We start from the raw sequence: 14,532 nt of genomic DNA, 5'->3' as shown, positions 1-14,532 counted from the left end.
TCTAGCTCAACCTCCTACCTGTATGACAGTGTTTTATAATTATGTCATATTGGCAAAATTGGGCGAGCAACTAAAACAGACAGTATAGGTTCCTAACAGAGCCTACAGTGTAAATCGTCATTTTTTTCTTATCCAATTAACCTTTTTCATAGCTTCAATAGCTGAAGGCTAGTGTTCTTAATTGTTCATCTACAGTTATAACATGTATAAGGATTCTGTCAGTTCTAATGTTGTGGCAAGGTTTCTTTCAATCCTATTTTTAAGGGACAATGAGAGTGTTTCCTGCAGACAGTCGATGATTAATGCCGGAATTTACTCCACCAATACAGACTGGTCTCCTGGATTCAGCTATTGTAGCTGAAAGTGGGGTTAAACACTTACAAACAAGCAAAAATATAAACATTTTTTTTTTATTTAAAAATAAAAAAAGTCCTTTATAGAGATATATCTCGTTTAAGTCAGATATTTGACAAGATTCACATCTATCTCATCACAGTGCAATAATTTCGGTTGAAAAAAAAATCATTAATGCACAGTACTTAATGACTACATTAATAACTTCGTCAAATTTTTCATAAGAAAACATTTATAGGTCTCATATTTTTGTAATATATATTTTGCACGCTGTATGATTATCATTTCAACATAACGTCGACTCACCTTGTGTTATTCAACCACTAACTGTTTAAAATACTTGAGATGTGTGTCTTCCGATTTGTTATCGTTTTGCTTTACGTAATCTCTGCTTATGGACAGATTTCAAGACTCAGTGAATGTCCATCAGTGAAAACTGTTTCGTTTGTCAATTGGAATAAGGTAGGACTTATATTGTTTAAAAAAGAATTGTTTAGGTGTAACACCTCTAATTAATGAACGGTAAAAAAGAACATACCAGATATAGTACATATTCAGAACAAAATAGTTGCTATAAAAAGATATATTTTTTGAAATATGTTGAATACTTTAGTGATCAAACAAAAGTTGAATGACCGGTGATCACTCAGGTGTCACTGTTTTGACAGATAATTTTGAATGATAAAAATCTTGCAGGAAATTTTAAAAAAGGGTAATTTCTCGTCATTTCTCAAGTCATAAGTACATGATTTGATAAATCTTAGGTTACAGAAATCACTACGCTCTTATGTTCAATTAAAGGCATGTTGATTTGTTCACCACAACAAGAGTAGTTAAAATTGGACATTAACTGACTGTCACTTTATGTGATCTTAAGCCAATATACGCGTCATAGATACCATAATTTAAACTGTGTACACAAAACGCGCGTTTCATATTCAAAAGACTTATCAGTGATGCTCGAATGGAAAAGACCGAAGGAACTATACAAACTTGAAATTGAAGCATTTAACATATAAAGCAAGGTGACCATATTTATTTTAGTGGTTGTGTCTGCTAACAATTGAAATACTAGAAAATCTACAAACTTTGGTGATAATTATAATAGTTGTAAGGCATCATATGCATATGATAGTAATCCTTTTAATTTCCTGTCGTTACATTTAATATGCATTTAGTCAAACCTTTTAGGAAAATCGTAATCATAATTATTAATGCATTTTGAAAGAAAGCCAACAAATACCAAAGGGATATTCAAATGTTGTCAAAAGTATTTCAGAAAGTAAATAAAAAAAGTCGAAGTACCATTTGTAAATTATATCATTTTTTAAAATCCGTGTTTCAAGAAAATCAATAACCTGTCAATAGACGTACGTATAATATAATAGTGTTTTATGTTTTTTATTCAAGTCAACGTGTGATCTACAATTAGCGAACCAAATAAACTCCGACTAGACACTTGATACTTAGGTGATATACTTGTCAGATATTTTAGATGAAATATAGGTATTTAAGGTTGACAAAAATGTATCTGTATAACTGTATAATTTATGTAACGTTTATTTTCTAAAGTATTCGTTTTTAGTTATTTTGTAAAGAATATCGCTGATTAAAACGACTAATACACTGTAGACAATGTCGTAAAACATTCAAGACTTTTTTTATGTGATCAAAGACAAACATTGAAAATAGGTTAAACAATAAGAAGACATGATAAAACCATTTCAAAATTAACAAATATTATATGTGACCCTATATGACATTTCCAGTCTGATGGAAGTCATGTCATTGTGATACAAAAGCCGTTCAAAATAAAAAATAAACATAACAAGTTTAGTAAAACATCTTGTTCTTCCTATGTTTTACATAGGTGCATTGTACATCACATTTTCTAATATTTTATTCTGTCGTAAAATGGGTATTCTTATAAATCTATAATCATTCTCAAACTGATATTCCCAAACTAGTAACGACAAGAAATATTTTGAAGATCTGTTATTATGTGCAATGTTTGATCAATTAGATTTAATTTTCAACAAAACGCTCAGTTGTATTGCAATATAATATAACCTCAATTATATTATTTATTTATGTATGTCTCTGTCCTGAGTGTTCTTGCGTTTAGTTGTAATGTATTCCTTTCACGTAATTTTGTCATTTTAGCGGTATTTTAACATTACCATATAAGCGGGAGGTTTGGCTAGCCATAAAACCAGGTTCAACTCACCAAATGTTTTCTTTAAATGTCCTGTACCAAGTCAGAAATATGGCAGTTGTTATCAAATAGTCCGTTTCTATGTATGTTGGCGTTTAGTTAAATCAATTTATGACTATTGAACAGCGGTATACAAGCCTTTATTTATCTGGAAAAAAATTAACGTTTTACGTTTTTTATTTTTATTTTTATTTTTATTTTTTTTAAGGTAATAATTACCTTTTTCCTCTTTTCCTTCATGAATTGTTTAACAAGTTTATAATGGATTTAAAATTCAAAATGTTCTGCTCTATATAGTTTTCATAATAAATCCATTCAAATCAGCGTATCAAATGCCGTTTGGTAATCTACTTCTTAAACTGTTATTCCTCGACTGTTATGAGTTGTAATGACATGCTTCTTTACACTGTCGAACTTCAAAGACAAATTCAAAAAATAAAGTACAAGTTTCCATTTAAATAAATTTTAACCTAATTTCATTGCAATTTTATATAGAATTTTACGAACAAAAACAAAGAACTGTTTGTAAACTAAGTACATAATTTGTGTTCATATAGGTTGTTAAATGTTACTCAGCACCACTGATGTATGTGTGCACTTTATAAATAAATGCGTTTGTAAATCCCAAATTTCGTCATTGAATACTCATTATTCCGATACCCAAATCATCTGTCATCATAACTTTTCAGGACGTTTACTTTAAGAACTTAATGGATAAAAGTTTATGCACATTCAATTACTTAAAACGCATCATGTTCGTTAACAGCGCCTACAGGTTATTTTTACTTCCTTTTATAGTTATGTTCCTCTAATTGAGGTCAATATTGGAGACATTAGTTCTGTTCTTCCCCGTATTGTTAAACGGGCTTTTTCTGTGTGACTTTCTAAACAAAAGTGTGCATTTTTGGTCATTCCTGAATGATTAAAAGGTAGCTTCAGCACTCAGAGGCAATATCTCTAATATAACTCAATTCGAAATAAAATCCGTAAGTATAATATATGTCTATAAGTAAAACTAAACAGGTTGAAAGAAGCATGACAAGTCTACTGAGAATATTCAGTTACATTACAGACACTGTCAAATCCTTACAGAAACAAAGCTGATATCGTGGAGTGCATTTGAACAGAACCTGTATGCAAAATAGCAAATTTTTACAAAATACCTGTTAAACCCGGAAATCTTGTACTTCAAACCTTTGAATCCGCTCTAAACTGTTGTGAACATCATGTTTATCATAAACAATTAAGGGTGATTAAATACCAGTTTTAATACCTTGCATAGAAGATAGGAGATATATTGTACTGTCATTGATTTTTTTTGTATACAAGATGGAAGGTCGATGGTACAGAATGAGTGAGTTCCCAGAAAGAGATCCACGGTTACAGAATCAGACCTGTTTATCAGAAATAAAAGAAGTAAACAATGATGGTACTATAAGTGTGTTTGCTTCCTGGCTAAACACATTGTAAGTAAACTATCACGTGAAGATATAGAATTGACGGACCAATGGGTAAAATTGAATGAACACACAGAGAAAGTTATGAAAACTTAAAGTATTATTGCATAAAAAAGCATAATACACTGATCCCGTGAGACAACTCTCAACCAGAGATCAAATGACGTTGAAGTTAACAACTAAAGGTCACCGGAAGGCCTTTAATATTGAGCAAATCCATGCTAATCTTTAAATACTATAGGAAAAAGGAATACACAGCTATTGCTCCATGTGCTCTGAAATGGTATTTCAGTTTTGTATGTTCTTATAATTATCTTCATTAAAAATCTTCATACTGAGCTTGAACTGGTATTGTACAATGAAATTGTATATACTGTAAAAATAGTTCATTTTATATTCATGTTTTTCATAACTTGAATTGTTCTCATGCAAAATAAACTATATCCAGAAATGGAAGGAGTCTCTTTAATGATTTGAAAAATCCATTCACATCAGTCGGGTCCAATTTTAGTATGTAATTTGAACATGTTTATTTCCCGTCATTGTTTCCTAGTGGTAGTTTAATCTGAGTGGTATTAATTTTGGCGAAACCTTTCGGCATTTTTTGCCCTCAGAGATCCTCAACTTTGTACTATGTTTTGCTCTTTTTTATTTGATTTTATTCGAGAGTCACTGATGAGTCTTCAGTTTATGAAAAGCGTGTCTGGCGTAAATCATTATAATTCTGGTATTTTTTATGAGTTCTTTTTTTTTCATCTCTATATTGCGGTCTGTCTTGTAAATATATCATATGTATCATACAGATAATTGTTGCGCTCTAGTCTTTAAAGCAATTTCTTACACAATTGTATAACTTCTATGAGTAAACTAATTTCTTGTTATCTTAAAATGATTTTTGTTCAATATTGAATCATATTTTATGAATTTTATGACACACAGTACTGGTCAATTCTTTCAAGATATGTTTGTTGGTAGAATTATACCTGATGCAGAAAATCCAGGAATGGCCTCGTTTGACGGAACTCTTGACTGTAAGTTGAAACATAATGTTGATATTGATACTTTATTTCTGTTCTTGTTACTAGTTTCAATTACGGAATAATGATAATGATAGAAGAAATTGTTATGCCTGCTTTACTCTGAACACCAAAGAGAAAACCACATTAGTAGACCAACTTTGATCTGGTCATTTGGATTTTAACAGTTCTTAAATTATAACGTTATTTCAGTCTTTCAGTCAATTTTCAGACTTGTTCACTGTGCTAAATTCAGTACTGTTAAGACAATTCGCTGGTAGTCAATCACGATCTATTCAGTCTAGGTTCAGACTGTTCGGTTTTAGTTGATTACCTGCACACATTATCAATATATCAAATTGACTGAAAATCTACTGAACAGTTCTGTATTAATTGGAAGCGAATTGTCTAAAAATACTGAATTTAACGCAGTTGATATGATTGTAAATTGACTGAAAGAGCAAACATGACTTGATAACTTACAGTTCAGACTTTGCACATGTTATTAAGATCCAAAATGATCGTCTAAGACTAAAATTATTTACAATTCGAATTCGTGCCAACTCTGAATGATGTTTTAATTGCTTACAATCTTGTTACGGTTTCTTAAAAGTACATCCCTGAAAACAATCAACTAAAATAGATTTACCAACTGGACATTGCATCTTATGTTTCAGCTGTTCCGCAGTATCAATATTCTATAATGGCGGTACAATACGACAACTTTCATTTGCTCTATGGTTGTGAAGATGGTAAAGGACGGCAAGATAGTTTAGGTTCGTAAATAGCGATAAATATAATAACCAGTATCGTTAGATAATTCGAAGTTAGAGGGAATTGATATTGAAGGATAAGTACAACAACTTCCGATAAAAAGAAATTACTTACACATAGTGGTGACTTTCGGAAGCTTTACAACAGGTTTAGAGTAGACAACAGTATGGAGATGAGACTAAAATGGATGTCCTATGATGTATCAGAATGTGTTATGTTTGCCCAAACAAATATTATTGGCTCAATACCCGTCCCTTTTTTTTCGCCTATGCCACGCCAACATATGCATACCATATTGTTTTTTTAGGCTGACATACTGCAGTCATTTTATTTTAGAGTAAAACTAACAAAACACAATTGTTGATAGCTCCTTTGCTTTCAAATGATTGGGTTTGAGCGTTCTTGGTAGAGATAAATACGTGCTTCGGGCGCATGATATTTTTATCTGAAGAAACCTATCAGTATAATTTAAGTTTTTTCAAGATCAATATCGAAGTTTACCCCTAACAGCCTAAAAGAAGTTGACCCCATGATAAATTTCTGTTCTGGCATAACATTTCTCTACTGTATTTTTTTACCTCCAATCCATACCACTTGAGTTTTTGTAAAATTTATCCTTAGTCCAGAAAGTTTTGCATACCAATCAAGCTCTAATAAAGCTTCTTCCATAGATTCTCCACTTCCATCCAAAACCAGTGAAGTGTCATCTGCAAACTGAGATAATTTATGTTCAACTTGAGAAAATTTCTAAACCCTGTATTTTCGTATTACCTCTAACCTTTATTGCCAAAATATCTGCACATAATATGAAAAGGTACGGTGATAGTGGTTCCCCCTGTTTACAGCCTCGTCCAATACCAAAGAACTCTGATAAATTTCCACCCTGAATGACTGCAGAGCTAATATTATTGTAAAATACTTTTATCCAATTGATTATGGAATTCCCAAAATTGAAAAAGTCAGAACTGCTAAAAGAAAATCCCAGGATACTGTATCAAAAGCTTTTTCAAAGTCTATCAACAGTAATAAACCAGGGATATCTTTTTCTTCAGTATACTGCAAAATATCATATATAAGTCGGATATTATCTCCCATATAACGCCCACTTATGAAACCAGTTTGATCTAAATTAATGAATTTATCTAAAACTTTTTTAAATCTATTTGCAATCACCCCTGACCCAATTTTATAAACTGTATTTAATAATGAAATGGGGCGCCAGTGGCTTATTATCCTTTGGCAAACATGTGATAATGCCTTGTTTTTGAGTGACTGATAATGATCCAATGTGAAATCCACAATTTAGAGATTCTACAATAAAATATTTTAAATCTTTCCAAAAAAATTTGAAAAACTCAGTCGAAAAACCGTCAGATCCAGGAAATTTATTATTTTTCATTTTTTGTAATGTTAAACCTGCCTCAGCTATAGTTATCTCCCCTTCTAAATTTTTTTTTTCATCCTGTTTCAATTGTTTCAAATTTTAAATTTTTTAAATCATTTTCTTACTGTTTAATTTTACAGCCATTTAAACTACAATCCCTATTTTTATAAAGTGTTTCATAAAATACTTTTGTTTCTTTTAAAATATCATATTGCTTTGTTATAATCCTTCCAGCTTCTGTTTCAACTTTTTGTATAATTTTACTAGTAAAATTTTTTGACTCAAGACCACAAAAATATTTAGTTGGCTTTTCCCCTTCTTCAATCCGTTTGACCCTTGAACGTATTAGTTTACCCTTCATCTTTTCTTTCCTTATATCCTCCAGTTCTTGTTTTTTATCTTTTAATTGATTTATTAATTCTTTCTTAGAATTTTCTTCTAATGAATCAATTTCCCTTTGTAAATTACGAACCTTTTTATCCTTTTCTTTTTTCTTAAAACTTGCGTACGAAATCGTCTTTCCCCTGATTTCCATCAATAAAGTCTCAAGAAATAATTGCTTGTGTATAGTAAGTTGTAAATTTTCATCATAGATTTCATCAATATGTTCCAAATCATAAACATGTGCACAATATTGTTTCTTGACATAAATTATTTTTTCGTTTACAATATTTACATATTCTTGATCATATAATAAGGAATTAATGAATTTCCACAGTCCTTTACCTCTTATAAATGGGTTGAATTGAAGCTCTAAAATTACAAAAGATCCGAGTGATAGCTAGGTTCAATTTTACAATTTAGTGAATTTGTTAACATGTTATCTGTAATAAGAAAAAAATCCAACCTAGCTTGTTTAAAGGGCTTCTTTTTCTCCATGTATATCTACGCGAGTCTGGAAAAAGTTCCCTGAAAGGATCTATAAGGCTCCATTGATCTATGATTTCTAAAATTTTATCTCTAGCATTAGGGTTATTAATATGTAGATAGTTACAATAGTCTATATGGGGATACAATACAAGATTAAATCACCACATATTATAAAGTTTTCATTTCCAAAATCTTCTATAATACACATAATAAGATGGTAAAAATTAGGATTATCTGAATTAGGCCCATACAATGATAGAAGTGTTACAGTCCCTGTAACGTAAAAGTTAACACTTTTTTCATTCGGGAATCGTACGTACAGCGTTCGGGAATCGTTCGTATAGAGTTCGGTCATCGTTCGTACATCATTCGTATAGCGTCCGTACAACGTTCGGTCAGCGTTCGTTCATCGTTCGTTCATCGTATGGTAAATGTCATCGTTTAGGGTTTTGTATATCGTATGGTTCATGTTATCGTTAAGCGTTTTATTTGTCGTATGGTACATGGTATGGTTTAGCGTTTAGCGTTTCGTTTATCGTATAGTATATGATATCGTTAAGCGTTTCATCTATCGTATGGTATATCGTTTTGTTAAGCGTCTGATATATGTTAGGGTTTTATTTCAGAAAGTTATTTCAATTATTATTTTGAGTTAAAATAAATTAATATAAAAAGATGCGGGATAAAAAAAAAACAATTATTAGTTTGGATTGATTGAAAGTTGGTTGCGTACTAGTATATCCCAAACAACCAAACGGATGCCCCCACTTTGGCAAGTTTTTTTTTTACTGCCAGCCGTGAGAAAACCTTTAGTGACCATATTTATATCCTTTTGTCACCCTTTGGACTATATTAGATTGGAAAGATTGGATTGGAAACATTTCACTTGTTAATTAAAGCAAATAAGTTATCTTATTTATTATATATTTTGTTTCATACTAACTGCGTAGTTCTTGATGTCTTTTTGTGATTTTGAATCATTTCAAATTCGATCTTATAAAATGTTAAAAAAAAAACTAACCTATACAATAACCTTAGTTAATTGAAACGTGAACTATTTATTTACATAAAACATATTTAGTCGTAAAAATAGTATTGGTTGTAAACGTTTTATCTTGATTGAGAAACGTTTAGCAATGCAATAAACTTACTTTAAATGTACTATAACTTAACGTAGATTTCGAACTGTAAACCATATCTTACCGATAGAAAAAAAATCTGCAACTAATATCATTATAGAATACCCTGCTATATAAAACGAAGGGGAAACATTTCCTTACACCACATTTTGACATGAATAACATGAGACCAATTTGAAATACCGCGAAATAAGTCTCTCTCTTTCTCTCTCTCTCTCCTCCACCAAATATTTCCTTGAAACAATAAATTATATATAATGTTCTATAAATGAGGCTTTATATGAGATACACGTTTTATATTTAAATGTATTTAAAGAAAAGACAAGACATCCATGGTATTTGTTCCCCTCAATGTCACAGTCTGATATAAACCGAAAATTGCCAGGGATATATAAAAATTCGTTGAAGACTTCTATGGAACCAGCGTCGCTTGTGATTCCTGCTGTCGGTGTTAAAACTGTTATTTTGACTGTAAACAGTGCTTAAGTCCATGTATGAGTAAAATACAGAATTAAAAAAATAACTCTACCGTTTTTTATATTTCTTTATTTTAGAGGTAAGCTCCTGGCCAAGTTTCACCAATTTTAACGCAAATCATTTACCTTAAATAACCAATCAATTGTATTCTAAAAGTTGTTGATTTGTTCTGTGTACGAATACATGAAATATTTGTCACTGGACGTTATGCATGCAATCGATGATCAAATACAAATCTACAGTATTTATAAACATACTGCAGTTGTATATATGAAAGAGACTAAATAATATAAATTTTAATTATTTTACGCATATTTGAAGGATCGAAATAACCACTTCCACAAATGGTTGTTATTGAAAGACTTTAAATTTTACAAATATCACATGCCTCTATGAAAATCATATCGACGCACCAAACTATTTCCTTTTATCGTGCATAGCTCATTTTCCAAATCACTTAAGGTTTTTAACGATCTTCTTACTTGTTCATTACATTCTAAAATTAAAATCCTACACAAATTGCCAAAACTTTTATTCTCAGGCTAGACAGCGTAAAAGATGAATACTGTTTTGTTAGTGTACACACGGTGTTTTGAAGGCCGATATCCAATTTCGATGAAAAAGAATTAATTTGCGCCGCAAATTAATTAGGCTAATTCTTTTTTCGTATCACTTTATTTTAAAAACTGCAGCATTCATTTGCGCCAATAAAACAAGCATGTAATTGCGCAAATGTTATAGACTTATTTGCAAATTGTTGTTCTTAGTGCACTGAGGAGGCCCTTTGCGGTATTTCTACTTGTTCACTAAGAACAAAATATTGCACTAAGGACCAGTCCTGATGGAATGATAGAATTGACACAAAAAACATGGCATATAGAAGGAATACAATTTCAAATTTTATAATCATATCTTTAGTACCCGGTAATTATAAATTTATTTAATGTTGTATCGACACGCGCCACCCTCTGTTGATTGTCACCTGTGTAATCGAAAGCAATTCATGTTCGTTCAACCTTGAACCGTTTTGAATCCGCTTGTATTTTAAATTAACATGTTTATGATATTTCAATTGTCTCTGATTTTTTTCGTCTGTTTGTTACTGTCGTATTTCTTTTGTTTTTCTGACTGTTATATTTTTTAGTTCAATGTAATAATGTATGTTCTATATTTTTATTTTTTTTTTCCTTTTAATTTCTCTTGGTTGTTTGTAAACTTCACTTTTTTATAGTTCTCTAGTATTTTTTTATTACAAAATATTTTAGAATGTATATACTTGTTTACCAGCACATAAGATACACATGACTGTTCAAAGTATAACAGTTTATTACATTTTTGTCGAGCCTGCGACTTTTGTCGCAAAAGCGAGACGTATATCGATCCTACATTCCGTCGTCGGCGTCGGCTAGCGACATCCACATACTCACTCTGTGGTTAAAGTTTTTGAAATTTTAATTACTTTCTTAAACTATCCAGGATTTCTACCAACAGAAGAATGTTTATGATCATAAGATAGTATCCAGAAGTAAAGTTTGGAAAAAAAATCCTGGTTATCTGTGTTTTACTTACATGTATAAATGGACTTTTTTCTCTCAGTTAACATTACATTCATTCTGTGGTTAAAGTTTTTGAAATTTAAATAACTTTCTTAAAATATCCCGGATTTCTACCAAACTTGGATAGAAGCTTGTTTATGATCACAAAATAGTATCCAGAAGTAAATTTTGTAGAATAAATCGTATTTTATTTATAAATGGAGTTTTTCTGCCAGCTAACATTATTTTCACTCTGTGGTTAGAAGTTTTAAATTTTTTAAAAACTTTCTTAAACTATCCTGGATTTGTACCAGTGGCACGCGCTGATTACAAAGTCATTTAACTTCAAAATAATAAAATCTATTCACACCAAACTTTATATTTATGAGTTATATACTCATATCTTCTTTTATCCATGTTCTTTGTGGTCTTAAAACATCGTTTTAGTGTCCTTAGTGCAAACACGTTGGTCTTAGTGCACTAAGAAGTCCTTTGCGGTATTTCTGCACACCGTTTTGATATTTAATTAATAACTGGATTCCCTCCTCCTAGCTATTTACGGGCTAGTTTCTGAGTGCTTAATGCATGTATGTGATCTTATTCACCATTCAAAATGATTGTGCACGAGTCATCTCTAAACAGCCTTGCAAAGCATGATTTAACAGCGCGCATTATGTTTCCATTTAATTTCTCCTTTTTCTATAATAAGTTCAAATGTTGCTTTATTAAATGCACCTAGGTACGTATTTGTAAACTTAATATGTTATTACTTTATTTCATGTATGTTTTGTGTCTTCTTTTTTGGCTTCAATTACTTATTTTTTTTTTATTGACTTATTCGTAAATCGAAAAACGCAGAAACCTAAATAGAATCATATGGCATTGAATGATTTCTCCAACTCAAAACTAGTTATAGATGCCTCTTAAATTTTATTTTTCTCGTTGGGTTGCTTGTCCATTAATTGACGTTTACGCAGTATTCTTTTTTTCGGTATTTGTAAAAAGCCGCTCATCGATCAATTTCACAAGAAATCTAATACTCGTAATTCATGTACATTGAAGTTTATCTTGCTATCAATTTTTCGTATACGCACACAGATAAAATAAATGAAACACTTTTAAGCTGTTTAAATCATGCAGTTAATTTTGAAAATATGGTTTTGAAAAACCGGTTATTTCTGTTTAATACTTTTCTGTCCCTTTTCTTAATAATTAGGACACGTGCCACTGGTTAATATAGAACTAGTCAACCATGAATAATCCCAAACAACAAATTTTTTGATTGGTTAGTCATACTTGCTTATCAATTTCGTATTGTTTTCGGCTGAGACTACTATAACAGTTTTTTTTTTATATAGATTAGACATCCCATCAAACGTTAGTTTTCCCGTTTGAATGGTTTTACACTAGTAATTTTTGGGGCCCTTCATATAGCTTACTGTTCGGTGTGAGCCAAGGCTCCGTGTTGAAGACCGTACTTTGACCTATAATGGTTTACTTTTTTAAATTTTGACTTGGATGGAGAGTTGTCTCATTGGCACTCATACCACATCTTCTTATATCTATAGTAGTCTCAGTTTTTGGCAATATTGTAACAATATCCTTTAGAATTTTAAATTGCTTTAGTCGTTTAATATATAATTTATTTTGGTTGTTGTTCACGATTAATATTTTTAGATTGATAATACAATTGCATCATTTTTTAAGCATTATAGAAGTCACAGTAAACATTAAACTTATGCATGGCGGAAAAGAAATATACGAAAACGATAGGTGCAATGTTCATGCAGCCTTGCAAATAATATTTAAAAAAAAAACATTTAATTAAACTTAAGACTTTAATTTAAGTATTTTTGATAGGATGTTGAAGTTTCCAGAACATAGAAAATACACAAGAAAATCTATTAGTACACTAGTCTATCAAATGTGCTTGCTGTCCATTTTACAATATATTATTGAAGAATTTAGTGTTTTCTTATTCATTCTGACATCTGTGTCCCTGGATCTGAAAAAGAAATTGCGAGGACGTTATGCTTATCAGTTTACCTTTAAAATGATATTTCAAACAAAATGGCCCTAAAGGTAAATGTCATCGTCAGATGTATAATGGAAGGTGATAAACACTTAAGAATATATATCACCTGCTGGTTCTTTTTACCTGGACACAGATCTTATTACGTAACAAGTTCGAATGTAAAATTATCGAATTGGTATATTCAGTCGAATGTATACGGTATCTCTGGACTGGGGTTTTTAAGATATTTTGATCTGACAATGTATGAAAATTTATTTGTGCTTCAAATCACTGATTTCAAATTATAGACCAATCTCATTTTTATCAACAGTGGGAAAAGTATTTGAAAAAATTGTATTTAAAATGTATACTGACCGACTTTAGAAACGCAACACTAGATTATTCTTTTTAAATTTTTGAATGAATGTGGCACTGTCAAAAGCAATGACTGCCTGTAACAAACGCCAAAATTATTGTCAGAAAGATCAACCAATTCTGTTCCACATGTTTTGGGTTCTGTTTTACACCTTCTGAATATGCGGTTGTTCCACCCATTACAATGGGTTTTGGCAATTATGCGGCTGAAACTTCAGGGCTTTAAATGTTTTTCTTCAGTGGAATCTTTGGCAGTTCAGGTTATGGAAAACGTTTATGACATGAATCTGTGTGCAATGGCATTCGACAATTTGATAAGCAGTTGACGTTGCGGCCGTAAACATGTCTCGCAAATGACGTTGCGTAATCAAATTCTATTGACGTTGCATTGTCACTACATGATGATCTGGTCATTGATGGTAAGCAACAATTCCTGTCTACCTGTATCGATGTCGGAAGGACAGTAAGACGGGTTTCTGAAGTCAAACTGTATGGTTGCAGCACGTTCACGTTTTCTTGTTTGCAGTATTCTTATGGGCTGATTTAGTTTTTTATTCCTCAGTCTTGGCAATATGGAGATGCAACATTTTTTAACTGATTTAAGTGTGGCCAAGGATTAAAAGAACTGTTTCACGAAGCAAAACAAACTGAAAAAAATCTTTTATGGGTTTCAAATTTCGCTTTACGAAATTCGTGCGACTTCAAAAATCCGGTATGTTCAATAACCACAGGTAAGTCAGATGTTGATTTTTTCTTAAGAGAAAGAAGTATGGTAAGCATGAACAGTAGTTGTATGAGAATCAAACATGATGTGGGAAAAAAAATCAACAAAATGAGTGTTGCGTTTTTAAAGTCAGTCAGTATATTTAATCACTTAATTAGTTATATTTCAAATATTCAAGAAAGCGTTTTTGTTTCAAGT

The 14,532-nt window shown here is 31.2% G+C and overlaps 1 protein-coding gene across 5 annotated transcripts in view; it reads left to right on the top strand.

Moving 5' to 3' along the window:
• The first annotated feature begins 674 nt into the window (after positions 1-674).
• The window catches only part of LOC127723086 (apolipoprotein D-like), a 205,469-nt gene continuing 191,611 nt past the window's right edge, over positions 675-14,532 (top strand). For all 5 annotated transcript variants that reach the window (XM_052229525.1, XM_052229527.1, XM_052229526.1 and 2 more), the window contains exons 1-4: positions 675-816; positions 3,899-4,035; positions 4,966-5,057; positions 5,720-5,818. In XM_052229525.1, coding sequence (XP_052085485.1) covers positions 700-816; positions 3,899-4,035; positions 4,966-5,057; positions 5,720-5,818 — 445 coding nt within the window. In that variant the 5' untranslated portion in view covers positions 675-699. The remainder of the gene's footprint in view (positions 817-3,898; positions 4,036-4,965; positions 5,058-5,719; positions 5,819-14,532) is intronic.

Source organism: Mytilus californianus, unplaced genomic scaffold (assembly GCF_021869535.1).
Source record: "Mytilus californianus isolate M0D057914Y unplaced genomic scaffold, xbMytCali1.0.p SCAF_13, whole genome shotgun sequence".
Classification (NCBI taxonomy): domain Eukaryota; kingdom Metazoa; phylum Mollusca; class Bivalvia; order Mytilida; family Mytilidae; genus Mytilus; species Mytilus californianus.
This window is presented reverse-complemented; position numbering and strand designations above follow the sequence as displayed.